At 35.7% G+C, this 20,876-nt stretch overlaps 1 protein-coding gene across 4 annotated transcripts in view; it reads left to right on the top strand.

The window, feature by feature from the left end:
- Positions 1-20,876, top strand: part of HBS1L (HBS1 like translational GTPase) — an 86,545-nt gene that overhangs the window by 32,417 nt on the left and 33,252 nt on the right. For 3 of the 4 annotated variants that reach the window (XM_049654395.1, XM_049654398.1, XM_049654399.1), the window contains one exon: positions 18,552-18,660. In XM_049654395.1, the coding sequence (XP_049510352.1) occupies positions 18,552-18,660 (109 nt within the window). Of the gene's footprint in view, positions 1-4,874; positions 4,973-18,551; positions 18,661-20,876 lie in introns of those variants that run through there. The other variant, XM_049654397.1, reaches the window with a different exon arrangement.

The following is a 20,876-nucleotide window of genomic DNA, read 5'->3' as shown; positions in this document are numbered from 1 at the left end:
ATTTCCAATTTTTGCTTTTATGAACAGCACTGCTTGTAGAACATCTGTGTATATATATCCTTACAATCTAGGGCTTCTGATTTATGAGATTGATTTCCTATAATGGGATTACTGTGTTGAAAGGCATATTGTTTGCTTTAAATAGATATGGCCAGTGCTTTATGAAAGTTATGGTTCATCCCTTCTCCAGCAGTAGGTATCATTACTTTTCTTGATTTTGGGCAGTCTGGCAAGTGAGAAACTAATGTGTCATTGCTACTTTAATTTGCATTTTTTGTGATCATTAATGAAATCGAGTATGTTCATATATTCATTTGTTATTTGAACTTGTTCTGTGGATTGCTAATTGTATCCTTTGCCCTTGCCCATTTTTAATTAGGCTGTCTTTTCCTTATTAATTTGAAGTCTTTATATTATTGATACCAATTAAAAGTGGTTATTGGAGTATAGTGGACATACAGTGTATTAGCTTCAAGTGTCCAGTATAATGATCGACAGTTCTATACGTTACTCAGTACTCACCGTGATAAGTGTCATCAGCATCTGTCACCATGTGATATTAGTAACTTTATTCCCTGTATTGTGCTTTTCATCTGTATGACTTGTTTATTTTATAACTGGAAGTTCGCACCTCTTCATCCTCTTCACCTGTTTCACTTATCCACCACCCACCTTCCCTATGGCAGCCTTTGTATTTAAGAGTCTTTTTTTGTTTGTTCATTTGTTTTTTAGATTCCACACGTAAGTGAAAACATGTCTTTTCTCCTACTTCGTTCACTTAGCATAACATTCTCTAGGTCTATCCATATTGTTGCGAATAGCAAGATTTCATTCTCTTATTATGGTTGAGTATTATTCTGTTTGTGTGTGTGTATATTTGTGTGTATGTCACATCTTCTTTATCCATTCATCTATTGATGGATACTTGGGTTGTTTCCATGTCTTGGCTGTTGTAAATAATGGTGCAGTAAGCATCATTTTGCATAAATGTTTTCAAGTTGATGTTTTTGTTTTCTTTGAGTAAATACCTGGTAGTGGAATTACTGTCTCATGTGGTATTTCTATTTTTAATTTTTTGAGGAGCCTCCATACTGTTTTCCACAGTGGTTGCACCAGTTTCCATTCCCAAATACTGTGCACAAGGGTTCCCTTTTCTCCACATCCTCACCAACTCGTTATATCTTGTCTTTTTGATATTAGCCCTTCTGACAGGTGTGAAGTGATGCCTCATTGTGGTTTTGATTTGCATTTCCCTGATGATCAGTGATGTTGAGCATCTTTACATGTGTCTGTTGGCAATTTGCATGTATTCTTTGGGAAAATGTCAATCAGGTCCTCTGTGTTTTTAATCAGATTTTTTTTTTTTTTTTTTTTTTTTTTGGTGTTATGGGTTCTTCATATATTTTGGACATTAACTCCTTATCGGATATATAATTTGTAAATCTCTTCTCCCACTCAGTAGATTGCTTTTTGTTGATGGTTTCCTTCACTATTACTTTGGTGTAGTCCCAATAGTTGGTTTTGTTTACCTTGTCTGAGGAGTCATATCTATAAATATGTTGCTAAGGCCAGTGTTTAAGAGAGAATTTTTTTAGTTCTACGCATTGTAAATAGTTTGCCTAGTCTTGTTCTTTATGATCTTTTTTTCTATAGAAAAATTTAAAAACTTTCACTCTATCTGTCTTTAATTTACTGGGTTCGAGTCTTGGAGTAAAAAACAAAACAAAACAACTCAACCTCTAGGTTATACATATTCTAAATTTTCTTTTGAGAGAATTATATGAATTTTTTATGTTTGACTTTTTTAATGTCTGACTTTTAATTCTTCTAAAATTTACTTTAGTGTGTAAAGAAGGGTAAAACTTTACTTTCTTACAAAATTTCAACGCATGGGCTTGTATGTGTCATAGTATGTATCAGTAGTGTGTGGGATCAGAGGGGTGGTAGCTCTCAAATTAGATCAGTGTTTTGCAAACTAGCTCTGTCATTTGTTACCTGCATGGCCTTGCTAAAGTGACTGGATTTGAGACTTCTTTTCTTCTTTAAAATGGCAATAATGCTATCTACTTCAAAGTGTATTCTGATTTACTTAACCCAGCTTTTATGCTATAGTAGTCTCTTAAAACCGTGTTGGTTTCCCTTATTTTCTTCCTTTTACTGATTGCTTTAAAGTTCATTACATTTGTTATTAGGGAGTTATTTCTGGATATGGGTAGTGTTCAATATTTCCAGGTCTTTTTAAATCATTTAGGAATGACTCTTGGTCCCACATGTGAATTCAAGATGATATGTGCAGATAGTATGTATGACATTTTGTGTGTCCTTTTAAAACTTAATTTTATTTATTTATTTTTTAGGATTATTCAATGCAATAGCCTCTTCCTGTCTTTGAGGCCATGTTCTTGAAGATCCCAAAGATAGAATTAAGGAAGGAAATTGGGGACTAGATGGAAATATGGATTAGGTTGACCTATGTAGGCCTGTGTCTGTGCGCATATGTGTGTGTTTTACAGTCACTAAAATAAAAGTGTAAATGACAGCTAGATAATGAGAATATTAACGAAACTTAATGCCTTTTAAATTATTAATGCAGTTTAATTTTTATTTATCTCTTTTAAAGTTGGCACTCTTTCTTGAAGTTTTCAACAAGGTTCTTGTAAACTTTTTTTCTTACTTCAGCTCATGTGCATGCTATGAGCCTTTTCCTCTATGCCTTTTCTCTATCCAAATGTTTAGTGTTTCTCTGATTTTATGACTAGAAGTAGATTCTCACTGCTAGTGCCCACAGTAATTTGGAGAAGAGCACAGTTACTTGTGTAGATTGCTTGGATTTATATTCCAGTTGAACCACCTGTTAGCTGTGTGCCTTTAGCAAATTCCTCAGCATTGTGTGTCGCAAATTCCTCATTCAAAAAATTAAGATAATAATAGTTCTTATTTTTTAGGGTACCTATAATGTTAAATGAAGTTATATGTTAAGCCATTATGGCATTTCATGGCACATAGTAGGAACTCATTAAATTTAGGTTATCCTGCATTGTTGAGGAGGTGTTTCTCAAATATGCATTCATGCCTAAACAAGACATGAAGTATTAACAAAATTTGTTAGGAAGTTTCCAAGGGTGGATAATCCCAAGGATAGGAATATAGACGAGATTTCTTCAGGGCGGGTTTAGAATAAATGAAACAGAAATCTAGGGAAGAATGGTAAGGGACACCAATGTAGTTTTTGAAGGGTTTGATATATATAATTCTATTCTATAAAATAAGAAGGTTTTGTTCCATTTCTGGTCTAACGAAATTTTTATCCCAGTAATATTAACAAAATGTAAATGGGTTTTTCTTAAAGAACATTATTAGTAATGTAGTTTGCCCTTGTTCCTTAACTCTTGAAATAGCAAGAATGTTTAATTGCTATAGAATAAGTTACAATACCATAATTTAAATTCATTACATACATTAGATTATAAATTTTGTGGATACTGCTTGAAGGTATATAATGTAATATACAGGTTGAAATCTGTTCATCTGAAGTTTTTCAATTTTTAAAGATTTCTGGCTCAGTAATGTCTATAAAAATTGAAATCTGATTCCAATGAAAACTTTTTTCTTCTGTGTCATAGCAAGTGGTGGTGCATGGTGGATTTGATGAGGCAAATTATGGTATATAAAGGATGTTTTAAAGTGAAAAAATAATTCATACTGAATAAATCACAGTCAGTGCAGCTGTAATATTGAAGGAAGTGGTTTATTCTCTGTAACCTAGCTGATGTACTTTTTGAATGTACATCTGGTAACTAGAATTTAAAGATGTAGTCAGATTCACTGAAATGGTTTCATATTTGAAGTAGTTGTTTTTCATTGAAAATTTAACACTGGTTTCTTTGAAATTATGAAAATCTTATTTTTGTGTGTGAATACCTATATGTACTGGGTATATTTGAAACATTTTTGCGAACAGTGATGATTGATGGCAAAAAGTATACTTACCTGGAACTCCCCTCTACCCCCCCTTTCTTTCTAAATAACCTTAAACATTTCTTAAACTTAAGGTGTTTTGATCCAAATTACTTTAAATTGTAAATTTTTCTTACATTAAGAGTCTGTTGTAAATTTAGTTTGAAGGTTTTTATTTTAACCTTATAAATATTTTCTCCTTTTCTTTAAAATCACCTATTAACCTATTATCTTCAGTATCAAAGTAGTAATATTCTTAATGTAGAAGAAGGGGAAAATCATTAATGATTATCTTACCCAAAGACAACAGTTTTGTTTTTTGCCATATTTTTTTCAACTTTTTTCCTATGCATATTTATTCTTTATCTCAAGATTTTTTAATACAATTATTATACATACAATTTTGTATCCTATATTTTTCTTCTTTATATTTTATACTTGTCTGTACACACATTTTTAAATGTAGAAGCAATTTTTACACCCCAGTTTGTTTCAGAGAATACTTTAAAAACCTAGATTAAAGATGGTGAAAAGCATTTTAATTTAAAACAAAACTAGTGTTCTATATTAGTGTTTTTACATCTTTATAGGTATTATTCAAATTTGAAATTACTTAATGCCATTAAGTAAACAAACCCATATTTTTGAACATCCCCCTTGTAATATTTCTCATGTTTAGTTATGAATTTTATATAGGCAAAACCAAGTACACCTTAGTTATTTTTAACTGGATTTAAGAGTATTATTTCCTAGATAACAGTTTTCACTAACTAGTACCCTATTTGATGTGGATGATAGTATTAACATGTTAAAAAAATATTGTATAGTTGATGTTATTTAGAAATTAATGGTATATATGTGGGGAAGAGATTCTCACTGAATAGGCTAACTGGTTATTTTTAAAAATAGGATTATGAGGGCAGGAACCTTAAAAGGTCATCTGAACTAATTTCCTGACTTGAGGCAGATCTTCAAACATCTTTTTAGTTATGAACCTGAAACCAGTCAACAAGAGGTAGGTTATAATTTGCAAAGAATGTTAATCTGGGTGGTCAAATTGTTTAACTTAGATGAACTTCACTCTTTCATTTATAAAAATATTTTTATACCAGATACGTCATTAAAAAATTTTTTTTTAATGTTTATTTATTTTTGATAGAGAAGGAGAGCAGAGAGAGAGGGAGACACAGAATCCAAAGCAGGCTCCAGGCTTTGAGCTGTCAGCACAGAGCTCGGCGCAGGGTTCAAACTCATGAACCCTGAGATCATGACTTGAGCTGAAGTCGGACGCTTAACCGACTGAGCCACCCAGGCGCCCCTATATCAGATATGTTATTTTGAGTTATTTTTCTGTCTCAGGACATCTGAAAGATAATAATACTTTGTCAGCATCAGTATCTTCCAGTGACAAGGATTTTCAAAGGAAGAGAGGCAGAGATGGCCTTGTTTTTTTCATCTACCTCTTCTCCCAAGCTGAGAATCACTGGCTTTTTTCCATATATAAAATTATATAATCTTTTAAAATATTTGAGTGCCTAGTGTGTACCAGGCACTGGACTGGATGTTTTGGAAAACAAAAAATACCCTTCTGGAGCTTGTAGGTTGGATGGAGAGGTAAGGCACATACTTTATATTGAAATTTTACATTATAGTCAGAAAACAATATATGTTTTATGAGAATATACAATAAAGGTTTTTGACTTCCAAGTCATATCATTTTGGTCTGGAGTTATCATTGTTAAGAATTTGGGAGTATCATTTATGACCTAAAATTGATAGCCTAATGCTATGATGCATGCCTTACAGTCTAAATGTCACTTTCCCCTCCTAAAATCAGCATGAGCAGAAGGTTAAGGAGTTAGTATTTATGTGTTTGTTATTAGGGGAACTTAGCCTACCCATCCAATTTCCCATTGGAAATTAAAATTGTGTCAAACAGAAACTTCTTTGGTAAGCAGAGACTGATGTAACTACTAGGCTCTAACCAAATAGATTCTTTGGAGATTTTGAAATGCAAATACTAAAAGAAATCATAATTATTGATTTTAACTTTAACTGTGACCAGAAGTATCCAAATAGGTACTAATGATTAGCCTCACTAAAATCACAAAATCATGATCTTGACAAAGCATTAACATTTTATAGAGACACTTGATTGAGCAGTTTTCGTATACATTTAACTTCAAAGTAAACCTGGTTCAGTAATCTTGAGGAAATCAGCCCCATGAAGTCTGGAGGAGGTGCAGCCGGAAACAGAGTGGAAAGGGGAGTGTGCCTTGGAAGCAGCCTGGACAAAAGAAGCAAAGTTCCCATTAATTAAGCATGTGATCTTTAGAAATCTGCTTGAAATTTTCATCTGTAAAATGAAGGACTGGACCAAGTGGCTTCTAAAAATACAGCCCACAAAATTGCATGATTCCATGACTCTAAATTCCTTGTAAGAACTCTACAAGGAATGTGAATACTTATTTTCTGCCTGTCTCTTTATTAATCTGAGTTCCTCCATTGCCTGCCCTCTCAGCCTTCATTTTCGGTAAGCTACCTCATCCATTCCCAGGTCTTAAGTTCATGTGTTTTAATGGTGCTGTCATTTCTTTTCCTCTGCAAACATGATTATCCAGATTTCTATCCAGTTTCTCTTTGCCTTGAAAGAATCTCAGACCCAATATGTTCTATATTCATATCTAATTTAGAGTCCTAGGGATTAAGATCTCTATTTTCTGCCTCTGTAACATTTAATTCATCATCATGATGTAAGAGTGTATTTTCCTCTCCTGCCTGTTTCCTCTTATTCCCTGTGCTACGGTTCTTGCTCATCTGTAGTCATAGCACTGTCTCCTGCAAAATTCTCTTAATTTCCTTGCCTGTATTTTCTTTCAGTCTTGTCTGTCTTTATGTCTGTGTCTGAAAACAGAGACTATTATTCATCTTTGTGTCCCCAGTGCCAAGAACATGTTATAATTTAACTTGCAAAACTCTATAGACCCAAGATTGTATCTAAACAGTGGTAAAAAAAAAAAAAAAAAAAAAAAAATTGGTGGCAGTCCTCATCTATGTACTGCTGTAATTGTGCACTTGATGAAAGGACCCATACAAAGAAGCAAGACCCTGACTAGCAGATTTCTCTTAGTTCTCTGGAATGTGTTTTCTATTTGGTAATGACTTAACCATCTGCTCATTCTTCTTTGCTGGAAAGTCCGGGAACTTTTACTTCTCTCACCTGTCTACATACATCTAGGTATTATGGATTCCTAATTTTACCCTGTAATAGCTTGGATATCCCTTTCTCTGTCTCTGTCGTTCATATCTTAGGTCAGTCCGTAGAATTTCTTACACGTGTTAGGACAGCAGTCTTCTAACTGCTCTTTCTCCAGTCTCACCTTCAGTCTATTTTCCATGCTGTGGTCAGAGTAAGTTTTAAAAGCTCTGATATTTTACTCCAATGCTTTGATTCTGTTAGTGGTTCTTCTTATGTTTCAAAATCAAGTTAAATGTCTTAATGTTGTACATGGCCCTAAATGCATTGCCTGCTTTTCTATTCTTATGTCTAACCTACTTACCCTCTCTGCTTGTGTCCCAGCCATGCCAATCTACTGGCAGTTGCATTGTTTCAGGCATTGTGTCTTATTTCCCAATCCCCTTATCCTTATTTTTCCCTCCAAGATTCATTAGAAATATTTTAAAGGAAACCTTGCCTAATTCTTTCAGTGTGGGTGGGTCAGTACCTTTCTGATGCCTGTCTGTGTTATCATAGTTCACATTGTAGTATGTGTGTTATCTCTAGTAGACTTCTGTCTTTTGATAGGAATTATGTCTTATTATTTGATCTGTTTATCCCAGTGCTTAGTACAGTGTTACACAGTTGGCATTTTTCTTCTCCCCATCGTGAATTAATATGTGATTGCCAGAGAGTAATTTGTAACTGTGGATTCCCTGGTGTCAAACGAGGAAAAGGAAGTTGGTATTTTGGTGATCTCAGAGACTCACAGACTATGCCGCCTTCTGTCATTACTGTGGAGCACTGAGTATTTAATATATGTCAGGTGTTGACTCTAAGTGCTTTACGTGTATTGACTTATTTAAATCTCCTAACATCCCTGTTAGGTAGGTTCTCTTATTGTTATTTTATAGATGAAGAACCTAGGCACAGAAGTTAAATAATTCACTTGAAGTCACATAGTTAGTAGCAGAGCCTGGATTCCACCAAGGCTATGTTGAAGGAGAGTCCAGGTATTACCTACTTTACCAAACTCTGGTGAACTGGAGGATTTTGACATGGAGTGATTATGGGGGGGTTCATGAAAGTATGCAAGTGAGTGTATCTCTAGGTTCTTTATTCTGTTGCCAGTTACACGGGGGGGGGGGGGGGAGGACCAGTGTTTATACCTCACAGGCTCTCAGTAAATCTTTGTAGAATGAATCTAAGAGTCTTTGATCATAGTATATGGTGCTGAAGTTGACCTCTGTGATTCATGCATTATCAAGAAGCCTTGGCTTCCTTATATTAATAATTTGCATGAAAATAATGGGATTTTCATGAACATGGAAATAGCATGGGCCATGGCCACGGATGTGAGAAAACAAGAATGTGTATGCCAGAGAATTCCATTTCATTTATGGGAATGATAGGGAAGAGATGAGTCTTGAAAGGTAAATCAGGCATGGGGTTCTATGGGCTTGACCTAAGTAGATGGGAAAGGAAAGAAAAGGACAAATTTGAGGAATGTTTATGAGGAATAGTAAATACAATTAGTTTTAATTGGATATAGACGTTTTGAGAAAAAGGGGAATCAGAAAACAGTGACTTTGGGATTTTTTATGTTTGGACAAGAAAAAGCAATTGATCATTTTGTGGGCAAGAGGATGAGTTAGGAGATGATCTATACATTTGAGGTAGTGATTATAGGGTATATAATATGTATTTAGTGCTTTTTCTAATAACTGTAGAGCAGTCCTCAACTGGAGGTGATTTGGGGCCACAAGGACACTTGGATGTGTCTGTAGACAGTTGGGGATGCTGCTAAACATCCTGTGATGGGGAGTCCAGCTCCCCACAACAGAGAAATATCCTGCTCAAAACATCAGTAGTACCAAGGTTGAGAAATCGTGCTCTAGAGAATATGAGGCGGGCGGGATAGATTTTGCCATGACCTTGTTCAAAGAAGTTCACATTTATAGTTCCTTTTTAGTTTTCACCCTTATTATTAGAACATTGAAAGAGCTATCATGAAATTATTTTGTTCAATTGAGCAGTCATGTATCAATGATGTACATGTATCAAATATTTAGGTTGCAAAAATAGAGAAATCCAACACATGGCAGCCCTTGCTGTCAAGGAGCTTCAGAGTTTAAATAAGGGGGTTGCATAATCCAAAAACCAAAACTCTTCAGAGCATTACTTTCAGCTTCATAGAGCATGCAGAATATAAAGTTGTCATTGAATGACTGATTGGATGAACTTGGCACTCTTGTTTCCAAGCATGAACTTTTCAGTGGATGTTTTCAGTAGTATGTGGTATTCAAGATCATTGATGGGAAGAGTTTGGGTTGTGGTAAGATGATTCTAAGTGTTACTGTCAAGTAGGATTTTGCTTTATGAACTTATAAGAAAAATCAAGAGCATCTCAAGAATAAAGTTGAGAGGAGTTTTTAGTGTTTTAAAGTGCTTGTTTTAATATGTATGCTTTTCACTTAAACATGTTTAATTATAAAAATAATATAGCATAGAAGTATATGAATTTTGAAAGTTATTTTTTTTCTTGATAGCACACTGTAGATGTAATCACTTTTAAAAGTTCACTTCCATTCCTGTGGACTTTTTAATGCCATTAATATAGTGATACAGCACCTTTACTATATAATATTACAGTGCTTTCTTTTTCCACTTAATGTGTAATGGTTTCCTTTTCATGCATGTATGTTTACTACTTTTATATCTGACGTGAACTATTCCATTGTTTAGATGCATCATGATTTGTTACCATTCCCTTATTGATGTCCACCCACAATTTTTTTTTTTTTTTTTTTTTTGCCCTATAGGCAGCACCATAGTAAAGAATCTTGTTTGTATACTGTTGCACAGTAATGTTAATATTTCTGTAGAACACATTCCCAGAAGTATAACGTACTTAGCATTTTCATTTTATCGCATTCCTCCCCACCAAAAGTTGAACCAGGCTGTGCTCTTGCCAACAATGTCAGATAGCACTCTCTTTCCCCTTTAGCTTGGCAACACTAGCTGCTAATAAAAAAGAAGTACTCCTACCTATTTCTCTGCTGGCTCTCCCCCTCTGTCCCTCGTCTTCCGCCACCTCCCTTTTTAGTCCTCCTTCCCCTATATCCCCCTCCCATTCATGTCTCCCCTGTGCTCTGCCACACCTTTCTTTGACTTGTGTAATTTGACTTGGGTTGTTGTTGTTGTTGTTGTTGTTGTTTTTAATCTCTCACTTTTTCTTTCTGAGTTGTTTTCTCTTAAGTGGTTTGTAGGAGCTCTTTTAAAATTTTTTTGTTTATTATTTTGAAAGAGACAGCATGAGCGGGGGAGGGGCAGAGAGAATTCCAAGCAGGCTCTGCACCGTCAGCACAGAGCTCAATATGGGGCTCGAATGCACGAAATCATGAGATCATGACCTGAGCCGAAATTGAGAGTCAGAGGCTTAGCCACCCAGGTGCCCCTGTAGGAGCTCTTTTTATTATATAGATTAACCCCATATATATATTTCCCCAGATACTTGATGTTCGCTTGTGGTATCTTTAATCAGGGAGAAATTTAAAACTTTTATATAAAATTTGTCAGACTTCCTCACTTGAAGATTGTAAATATATTTTTATATGTTTCTCCTTTATGTTCATTTCCTTGATCAATAAGGAATTTATACATGATATACTTATGTGATACACCATAGACATAGGATAGAACCTTTCTCTCAAATGGCCAATATTCCCAATACAGACAGTATTGAATACCCCATGCTTTTCCTGGTGATTTGAAGCATCACTTTGTATATACTGAATTTCTATCTATAACTGTATGTGTATTCTTATGTATTTTTTCATTACTCAGTTCTTACTCTTTTTTTCTTCCCAATTCTTATGTATAACAAATACAAATACATCCTGTTGGTTCATTTGCAGATGCTCTATTCTAATTCATCAATCTATTCTCATTTTAGTTTACTCCAACTTAATAGGAGTTCTTGATATCGCCTAGTTTGGTTCCCCTATTATTATTCTTAATTTAAAAATGTTATTGGTCATTCTCACTTCTACTCTTCCAAATGAATTTCAGCATCAATGTGGCTTGTTTCTCCCCAAAATAGTCTCTGGATTTTTACTGCCAGATCATTCTTTTTGTTGTTGTTATGTACTCTTGAAACTTACTTGCATGACACTTAAGCAAATTAATAAAACGACAACGACAACAACAAAAAAAACTGGGCTCAAGCTAAAAGTAGGGTACGCTTTTGTGTTACTGTCTATGACTAGGCCCAGTTTTTTTCAGAATTTTTGCCTGGTTGACCTTTAAATATGTTTTTTCTCATGTTATTTTTCTTTCTTTTTCAGAGTCATGTCAGATCTCATTTCATTTAAATTTTTTCTAAATAGATGCATACTTCGAATTTTCTTCTTGTTACTATAACATCTCTACCACTTTTGTAATTATCTCTCAGTTTATAGTATATAAACTCTCTGAGAATAGCTATCATGTGATTCATATCTTTTTTCTTTTTTTTTTTTTTAATTTAGTTATGTCACAGGCCAAGGTTGTATAGCCTTTGGAAAATCAACAAATTTGGACCTCAGTTTTCTTAAAGTAAAGTAGGTATAATTATACCTACTCTACACCTACTCTACATGGTGGTTATAAAGCCAGAAGAGCTTATAAAGCACCTGCCAGGAGAGCATACTGAGGTGCCCATAGCAAGGCCAACGTGGCGGTCTAGAAAAGCAGAAACATTGGGTGGCTGGTATTAAGTGCAAGAAGTAGGTAGAGAGTAAATTGAGGTTATTGTCCAAAGAAAAGGTGGAGGAAAACTTGCAAAAACAAGAGATCATCTCATGTTTTCAAAACGTAAACCTTTAGGGGTTAATCACTAAACTCTATTGAGTGCTTGTGGGCAGAGCACCATGTCATGTGCTGTCGAGTATGTGAACATATGTATACGGCAGTTTCTATGCTCCAAGAGCTAGTAGTCTAATATTGAAGATGCTTTGAGACCAAAGAAATGAATCAGAGATGGGTGAATCATGTGGATGGATATGCACGCTTGGGTTGTCATTAAATTCAGCAAGAGAATGACATTGGGGTGGTACTAGGGAAGCTGAGCTGTGTATCCTTTACAAAGGCATACGTGTTGAAAAAGATCTTCAAGACGAGGCCTGGATAGTTTTGTACTTAAGAGAAAATCTAGACACTGCTATTTAGATCTTAGCCAAGAAAGGAAACAGTGGAGCCCTGGAAGAAGCAGCCCATCAAGGAGTAACTGCAGGGAAAAAGGAGGCTTTGCTTGAGAGCCAGCTGGGAGTATGAGAAAGGTGAATTGGACAGGTGAGGTAAGATGATTAAGTGTTGGTCCTGCCACTTGACGTGAAGTCATCAACTTCTTGTCTCTTTTTCTGGTCTGTAAAACAAGCAGGTTAGACTTGGTCAACTGGATAGCTGTCATTTCTATCCGAATGAAAAATCAAAATGATGATCGATTCTCCTCCACCCTACTAGAGACTGAACACTAGTCACTAATATGTGAATCTTTGGAATGCATATTTTTTTGGTAACCATGATTTGGTCGCTGGATTTTACATGACTTGAGAGAGGACATCCTTTTCCTCTAGAATGGCACATTTTACTTTTACTTCCTAGTGGGCTATTTGATTTAAAGATCGTGTTAGTGGTTTAGGAGTCATAGACATATACAGAACTAGAAATTATTTAATTTATTTCATTGTGTACAGATGGTTCCTCACTTACAATGGGTCTACTTAGATTTTTCGATTTTACAATAGTGCGGAAGTGATACGCATTTGGTAGAAACGGTATGTTGAATTTTGATCTTTCCCCGGGGATGTAATGTGGTGTGATCCTGTCTCATGATGCTAGATGGTGGCAGTGAGCTGAAGCTTCCAATCAGTAACCTGATCGAGGGGTCAGCAGCCAGTATGCTTACAACCATTCTGTACCCATATAGTCTGTTTTTACTTTCATTAAAGTATTCAGTAAGTTACATGAGATACTCAATACTTGACTAAAACGTAGGCTTTGTGTTAGGTGATTTTTTCCCCAACTGTAGGCTACTGTAAATGTTCCGAGCACATTTAAGGTAGGCTAGGCTAAGCTATGACGTTCTGTAGGTTAGGTGTATTAAATACATTTTCAGCTTATGATCTTTTCAGCTTAGGCTGGTTTATCAGGACATAGCCCCGTGGTAAATGGAGGAAGGTCTGTAGATGAGGAAACGAGCTAGCGAGATTTAGGGAGCTGCGTAAGCTGGAAGGTAGGTAATAGCTGAATAGTTGCAGAGCAGGAACCAGAGTCCAAGCTTCTTTTTTTCTATGCAATAGAAAATTCATTCCATGCTGACGTTTTTTTGGACTTTATGAAAATTTAATGCTGTTTTTTGAGGTTGTTATACAGTGAACGAATTTCTAGTTGGTTAGGGAGGATGGGAGAACACAGTAAACATTTTACACTTTTCTGTGATGGATTTGAATACTCCTTTGAATACTCATGTCTCTTAGTGATCCACAACTGGTTATTTTAGTTATTCATTCACTTCTGACCTATTAGTAGGTTTTGTCTGCCATCTGATTATGAGGGGAATTTTGTAATGTGGTTGGATAAGTGGAAGTGTATCACATTGCTGTTGACAACAGCTCAGTGGAAAATTTGCTGAATGTATCTTTTTTCTTTGACTGTGGATAACATCAAATTGAAATTAACATATTTCCAAAATAGCCTGAGTCAAGTTTATCTCTCAAGGGGAAGGTTCTAGAGTTGGAATTATTAAACTGCTTGAAATCGCATGCAAAATTTTGTGTGTATGGTGCTTTTTTCTGTCAAGCGTGTCCCATTGTTGTCATGAGTTTTTTCAAAGGGTATGTGACCTAAATAAAAAGATTTCAGAACTGCTTTAATGAGTGATAATCAAATCTATAATACTGGACTCATTTTCCTGTTAGAAAAAAAAAAAAAAAAAGACTTTCACTTAAATGACTGAATTGTTCAAATACTACATCTTGGGTTTGATGTCTGATAGATAAGAATCACCAGAAATGAAAGGAATATATATTTATTGCATCTGCAGAAATATTATAGGATCACATGTTGTGATTTTTGTGCTTAAGACTTTCTATGCCATTTTATGACCCACCTACTTAAAAAAAAAAAAGTCAAAATTACAGTTTTTCAGTGTATTAAATGTGTAAGTGGGGTCAACGTTTTTTACATGCAAACCAGTTGGAAGTTATTAAAATGAATTGTAATGGGAAGTGGGAATTAGTCCTGTATAGCCCGGATTGAGACATTTCTGTGCTTTATGGGTCTTTGCCCTATTCATTTGACAGAGGCCAAAATTCACCATGCCTCTTTTCCATGTCTTAGGGTCACCTTCCAACCTACACACACCCCACCACCGCCATCATCATCATCATCATCATCATCATCAGTATCAGTGCTCTCAGTTTCCTCCTTATCCCTCTCTCATCTCTCACTCCTCTCTACTTTGCTATAATCTGGAACTATTTCCCCTCCCCCCCCCCCATAAAAGTCAAATGCCTCTGTAATCCTCAATCTGTTTTCCTAGTGGTTTTTCCACTCCTTGGCTTTACTCCACTTATAGTCTCTCAAACCTCAGGGTCTGGAATGTCAGCTTTGTTCTCTTTGCTGCCTTTTCCAACACCGTTATTCCTTCATCCTTTTTTTTTTTTTTTCCTTATGTCTCTGCTCCTCTGAAATTCCTGTCTTTTGCCTAAGCCACCTGTTTGTTAGTCCTTAGTGAGCAAGCTCATGGCTGCTTTTCCTTATTCACTGGCAGTTGGTTTACAGTATTCTTCACCCTCAGCTTCCGATGATCATAGCTTACCTGGGCATCCATGTGGAAAAACACCAACAAATACCATACCTGGACTTTGAGTTCATTGGCCACTTGATTTCCAGTAACTTTCACCTCATCAGCAATTCACTATAATCCACCTCCTCCAGAATCACATATTCACATCCTTATTCTGACCACAGCCACCTAGCTGTGCCTCTCAAATCATGACCTTTTCTTGACCTTTGGGCCTCTCTCCTTTATTCCCAGTGTATCGGTAGTCTTCCTTCTACATTTTATTTCTTTAATCCCACCTAGAATTCGTGATTTATAATTTCAATAACTCCCCCCCCCCCTTTTTGCCAATACCTTTAACTTCCTTGTTTCTCTGCTTTTTCTCTTTGCACCTGTTGGATAGAAAGTTAACACCGAATGAAGCAGTTAATGTCTTCTCTGTGTCTGTTCATACTTGGCTGAGCATTGCTAGAAAAAGTCACAAAGAAAAAATTGATTCCTCTATAAATGTATTATCACAGATATTTATTTATTTGTTTGTTTGTTTATTATTTTTAAGGTGGACTTCATGCCCAGTGCGGAGCCCATTGCGGGGCTTAAACTCACGACCCTGATGTCGTGACCTAAGCTGAGATTAAGAGTCAGAAACTAAACTGACTGAGCCATCCAGGCATTCCTCATAAATCTTTTTATTTATTTGTTTGTTTATTTATTTTTAATATTCTTAAAAAAATTTTTTTTGATGTTTATCTGTTTTTGAGAGGGAGAGAGAGCACAAGTGGGGGAGGGCCAGAGAAATGGAGACACAATTCAAAGCAAGCTCTGGGCTCTTAGCTGTCGGCACAGAGCATGACACGGGGCTTGAACTCATGAACTTACTGCAATGATTATTGAAGACTCTTTGCTTCGCCAGTTTTTTTACTTTCCTCATTCAGTCTCAGTCTCACTAGGTCGCTGGCTGCTTTGTTATGGAGAGAATAGAATCTAACCATTAGGGATTTACATCTTCCAGCTCAACATATGTATCTGCCTCCTGTTACAGTAAAAACAGCCTTTTACCTATCTTAGTTTGGATTCTGCCTGTGCTTCATATCCCATCCCTTTCTGCCTTCTCAGAAATTCTAAAATATCTAAATGTGGTTCTTGCTTTTCCTAATATTGTCAGCCAGTCCATCTCACTTTTATCTTTTCTGTCAGCTGACCCTTTTGCTACCATTCTACCATAACCCTCCCTTTCCAGCCAAACTTTTTAAAGAGTCATTTGCATATATTCTCATCTAAAGCCCTTCAGACAGGATTTGACTCAGAAATCAGATTTTTTTTTTTGGATTTAGAAAAGCATCGACATGTACGTACTACCTAAGGTTGTGATAATCTCAGTGGGATGTGGGGCAGCACCCTGTAATCATCACCTTGTTGTTTCTGACCTGGACATGCATGGCTTTACACTTTAAGTGGGATAAGTAAGGACTATAAATAGTTTCATGTTAGTCCAGGTCAGGTTTTGTTTTTGTTTTTGTTTATTTTAAGTATATTTATTTTTAGAGAGAGAGAGAAGAGCGTGGGAGGAGGAGCAGAGAGAGGGAGAGAGGGAATCCCAAGCAGACTGCACCGTCAGTGCGGAACCCGACATGGGGCTCCAACTCAGGAACCGTGAGATCATGCCCTGAGCTGAAATTTAATGACTGAGCCACCCAGGTGTCCCGGGTCAAGTTTTGCTTCCAAATTAAAACAAAACAAAACCTTATTTTTTCAGAGCTCTTGGTTTTGGAATTACGAATAGATTGTGGACAGGTATTGCCGCCTCTGTTTTTTATTTAGCTTCATTTTTTTTTTTTTTTTTTAACCCATCCCGGCTTCTCCTGTCCCTTGTCTCAAATGGCTCTTGCTAATTCTACCAATGACCTTTATCCGAAGAGATCATGTCTAGAGGACTAGTGAACATCTTCATATCTTCAGTCCTCAGACTCTGGTGATGCCACATCCGTCAAACTTCCCTTGGCTTCCTCGGCCACCTCCCCTCCCTGTCTCTTCCCTGTCACCCTTTTGCAGGCTCAGCATCCTCTATCTTGTGACCAAAGGCTGGGTTTCTCGCAAGGCTCTGTCCTAGTACCGCTTCTTTTCCCACCCCCGGTTCTCTCGTTTTGTGATCTCACTTATGTCTGTGCCTTCAGCTAATTCTGTGCTAATGAATCACAGACAGATGCTCCAGAGGAGACCTCTCCTTAGGCTTGACTTCTTATCTTCTCCCCTGTCTCTTTCCTCTTCTCCCTACTTGCTCACATCATTTTGGTGGCTTCCAGTTCTGTTAGGATGTTTGGCATGGCCTAAAGGCTCTGCATGGCCTGGCCGCTGCCCCTACTTCAGCTCCTTTAACTCTGTTCCTTTAACCTTGTACTTTTACTTCCTCTGAGGTACTGTGCTGCCTCCCACAATGCAGTCACTGTACCAGCTACTCTCTCTGTTTGCAGTGCTCTTCCTTCTGGGTAGGTCATTCCTACTCATTTTTACATCACTGCTCAACTCTTAACTCTCCTGTGGAGGCCCTCTAATTTGTGTGCCCTATCACCATATCTTATGACACCATGTATGCTTATAACACTAATAACAGTTTTATTTTTGTTCAGTTAGTATACCTTCTCCACTAGATGTGAGCCCTTTCAGCCCAATGATTACATCAACTTTTGTTCACCATCATATTTCCAGCATAGTGCTTGGCATCTAGTAGGCAAATAACAAATATTTTATATGCATTCTGTACATTAATTTACTTCTAATTTTAAAAGTAATTTATGTATGTATATTTACCAGTGAAGCATGTGCAATTTCTGCAGTTTTAAGTGGACCCAATCCTAGTGGTAATACTACTAAAAATTATAAAGATACATTGTAGAGAATTCTATGAAATACCTGTATATTTTTTAAAGGATCAAATGCATGAAAGCCTTACTTTGATCTAACTCATAATTAATTTTGTTCTTCACTGTTTCTCTATTGATATCTTCCCCAATATTCTTGACAGAGATTAAATATCTTACCTAGCCTAATATTGTGCCCAAGTAAAATATATGCAGGGTCCAGCACAATCCAGCAGACTCTTAACTTGCTCATCAGTTTATAGGTACCATGGGATTAAAAATAGCTTAGCCATCTGCTAACTGACCAGACAATTTTAGTAGTGTGAAAGGGCGTGGTAGGAGAGAGGGATCTAGGGTCTAGGTGTTCTGTCAGAGCAAGGCTCAGTGCAGAAACCACCTTGTGACCTCTTAATACTGAAACTTAAGAGTCACTTCAAAATTAGGAAGAGATTTGGTAGAGGTTAAGCATAGCATAGTCCCAGTAGTAGGGGATTTCCCAGAATGTAGGGTGACAAAAGAATTTCAACATTTTAATGTTCCACTAAATTTTTTTAGAGAAAAGAATATGTTTAAAGATATAAATTACATAAAACTTAATTACCATATGATATATTCATATAATATGTAATGTGTAACAAATATTTCTAGAAATCAACTTTAATTAATTAGTCTTCTGTATTTATTCTCCAATTAGGAAAATCAGTAGATTCCCAGTCATCTCACAGTGAATCTGAAATTGTGCCAAAAGTTGCTAAAATGACCGTGTCCGGAAAGAAGCAAACTATGGGATTTGAAGTGCCTGGGTAAGGTTTTTAACCCTCCCCCACCTTTTTATTTGAAATTGGTACTGTCTTGTATTTGACTGTAAGAGAACTATTTTAATTTTGCATGATGTGTCATTAACATTGAAGTATCGTGCGTTCTCAGAATGGCATGGTACAAAGAAAAGGGATTGATTCTAAATTATGTATATGACTTAGTCTATCTCGTTGTCAGTGTCCTCATGTAAACTAAACGATTTTTAGCTACTTAACATAAAAAAGCATATTTTGTGAAATCTAACACTGTGAGATACGGAATCCTTCTGCCACTAGATGGCGTAGGTAAGCAGTGTTTGGGAATTCAATGTCATGGAATCATGAATTTAAAAAGTTTTTCTGACTATGATATTTAAACTCTTTTAGATTTTCAGGTTGACTAAAGTGGGCCACTAGAACAAGGGCATAAAATATGAAATGAAACATACCTAGAATTTCAAATCTGGTGAGAAATGATAAATCCTATATTAGTAGCACTCATTTATCACTGTCTTTAGGATTCTCCCAGGAGTTTTTGTAGAGAAGGGAAGTTGGTTGCTTGAGACTTAATAGCACAGTTTAAAAACATTAACTTTAATAGAGCCTCTTTAAAATTTTCTTAAATCTATTACTTATAAATTGTATATGTTTTGTCTGCCATTTAGATAGGTAAGATTTGCTGTTATCAAATGTAAACAAAGAGTAGAGGATTTTTTTTTTAATTTCAAGAAATATAAACTAAGTAGCCTCAATTTTTTTCCCTTACAACATTCTTCTATCTAAATTAATGGAAGTTTCATGAGTCTTAGTTGTGAAGAATCTTAAATTGATGAACTTATTCTAATTCAGTGCAGGAAAGAACTCCATATCTAGGACATTGGATGAATGAAAAAGTTACATTTTAATTTGGGTAACTTCAGTCACTTAAAATAATTTTGAATCCTGATTTAGTTACCAAAACCTAAATGTATGTCTTTTCTCTCTGCATTGGGGTTGGGTTGTTGGAATCATAAATTTCTTTTTTATCCTTATGTCTTGGGAACCATTTAATCCCATTATGGGATTATTTTCATTGAGAGAGGAAAAAAAAACCCAGAATATGCAATTCTTATTCTAAGGATTTTATAATCTTAATGCAGAATGTTTTGGAAGTCTTAGAAAGCAACATGTAAATAAGCCCCAATTCACATTAGAAGTAAATGCATAGTTATCTATGGGAATAATTAGAGGAAATAATGGATAATAAATGATCAAGAGAAAAATAGTAAATACAAGTAAATAATTATTGACAGCCTAACTTTGTATTACTTTACAAGTGTGATGCAAGCCTTTCAGACTATATGCTTCATGAGGGCAGGGCCATTAATGCTCATCATTGTATTTCTTTCATAGAATAGTTGTTTAAATATTCATTGATCAGAGTCCTTGGGGAAATACATTTTATTTTAAAAACAGACTTGGAAATATGTAAATATGTAAAGGTGAAAAAACAGCCTGTGAGTTAGTACTTTGATATAGCTCTATAAGAGACATCATCAGAACATGAAAGGTCTGTAGGTACAGATCAGGTTACTCAGAAATACATAATATTGCTTAAGGACCAAGCTATATTTGTTCAAATACTTATATAGGACTTGTTAGGGATAATACTTAGGCTGTTATTCTGATTTGATCTTGAGAAAGCGCAGAGAAACATAAAACACTTCTGAGTCGAGATTTCAGCAGCATAAATATCGACACAGTGTGATTCCCAGTGATGGCTTGTAAAAAAGGGTAATGCATTGCTTAGAAGAAATGAGATAGCAAACTTTTTCTTCACTAATATTAAAGATGGTAAATACCTCTCTAGACAAAGCTTATTTAAGTATAAATGGTTTGAACCTTGCATAGAGGACAAATACTCTTAAATCTAAATTATTAGCTTCCTAGTCTCATTTAAATAACTCAACGAGAAAGAAAGCCTCTAGATTCATGTAGAAATATTCCCACTTTTGGAAAGATGGTTTAGGGGAAAAAAACCCAGAATAATCATATGATAATAATAGATAAGTTTACAAAATTATATCAGAAAGCACCTGAAAAAACATTCAGCCAACTTATTCTTTCTTTCATCAGTCAGTAGTTACAAAATTGGTCATTTAAAAAAAAAATATTTATTTATTTTTGAGAGGGAGGGGAAGAGAGAGAGAGAAAGAGAGCAAACATGAGCAGGGGAGAGGCAG

Source organism: Panthera uncia, assembly GCF_023721935.1.
Source record: "Panthera uncia isolate 11264 chromosome B2 unlocalized genomic scaffold, Puncia_PCG_1.0 HiC_scaffold_24, whole genome shotgun sequence".
Lineage (NCBI taxonomy): Eukaryota > Metazoa > Chordata > Mammalia > Carnivora > Felidae > Panthera > Panthera uncia.
This window is presented reverse-complemented; position numbering and strand designations above follow the sequence as displayed.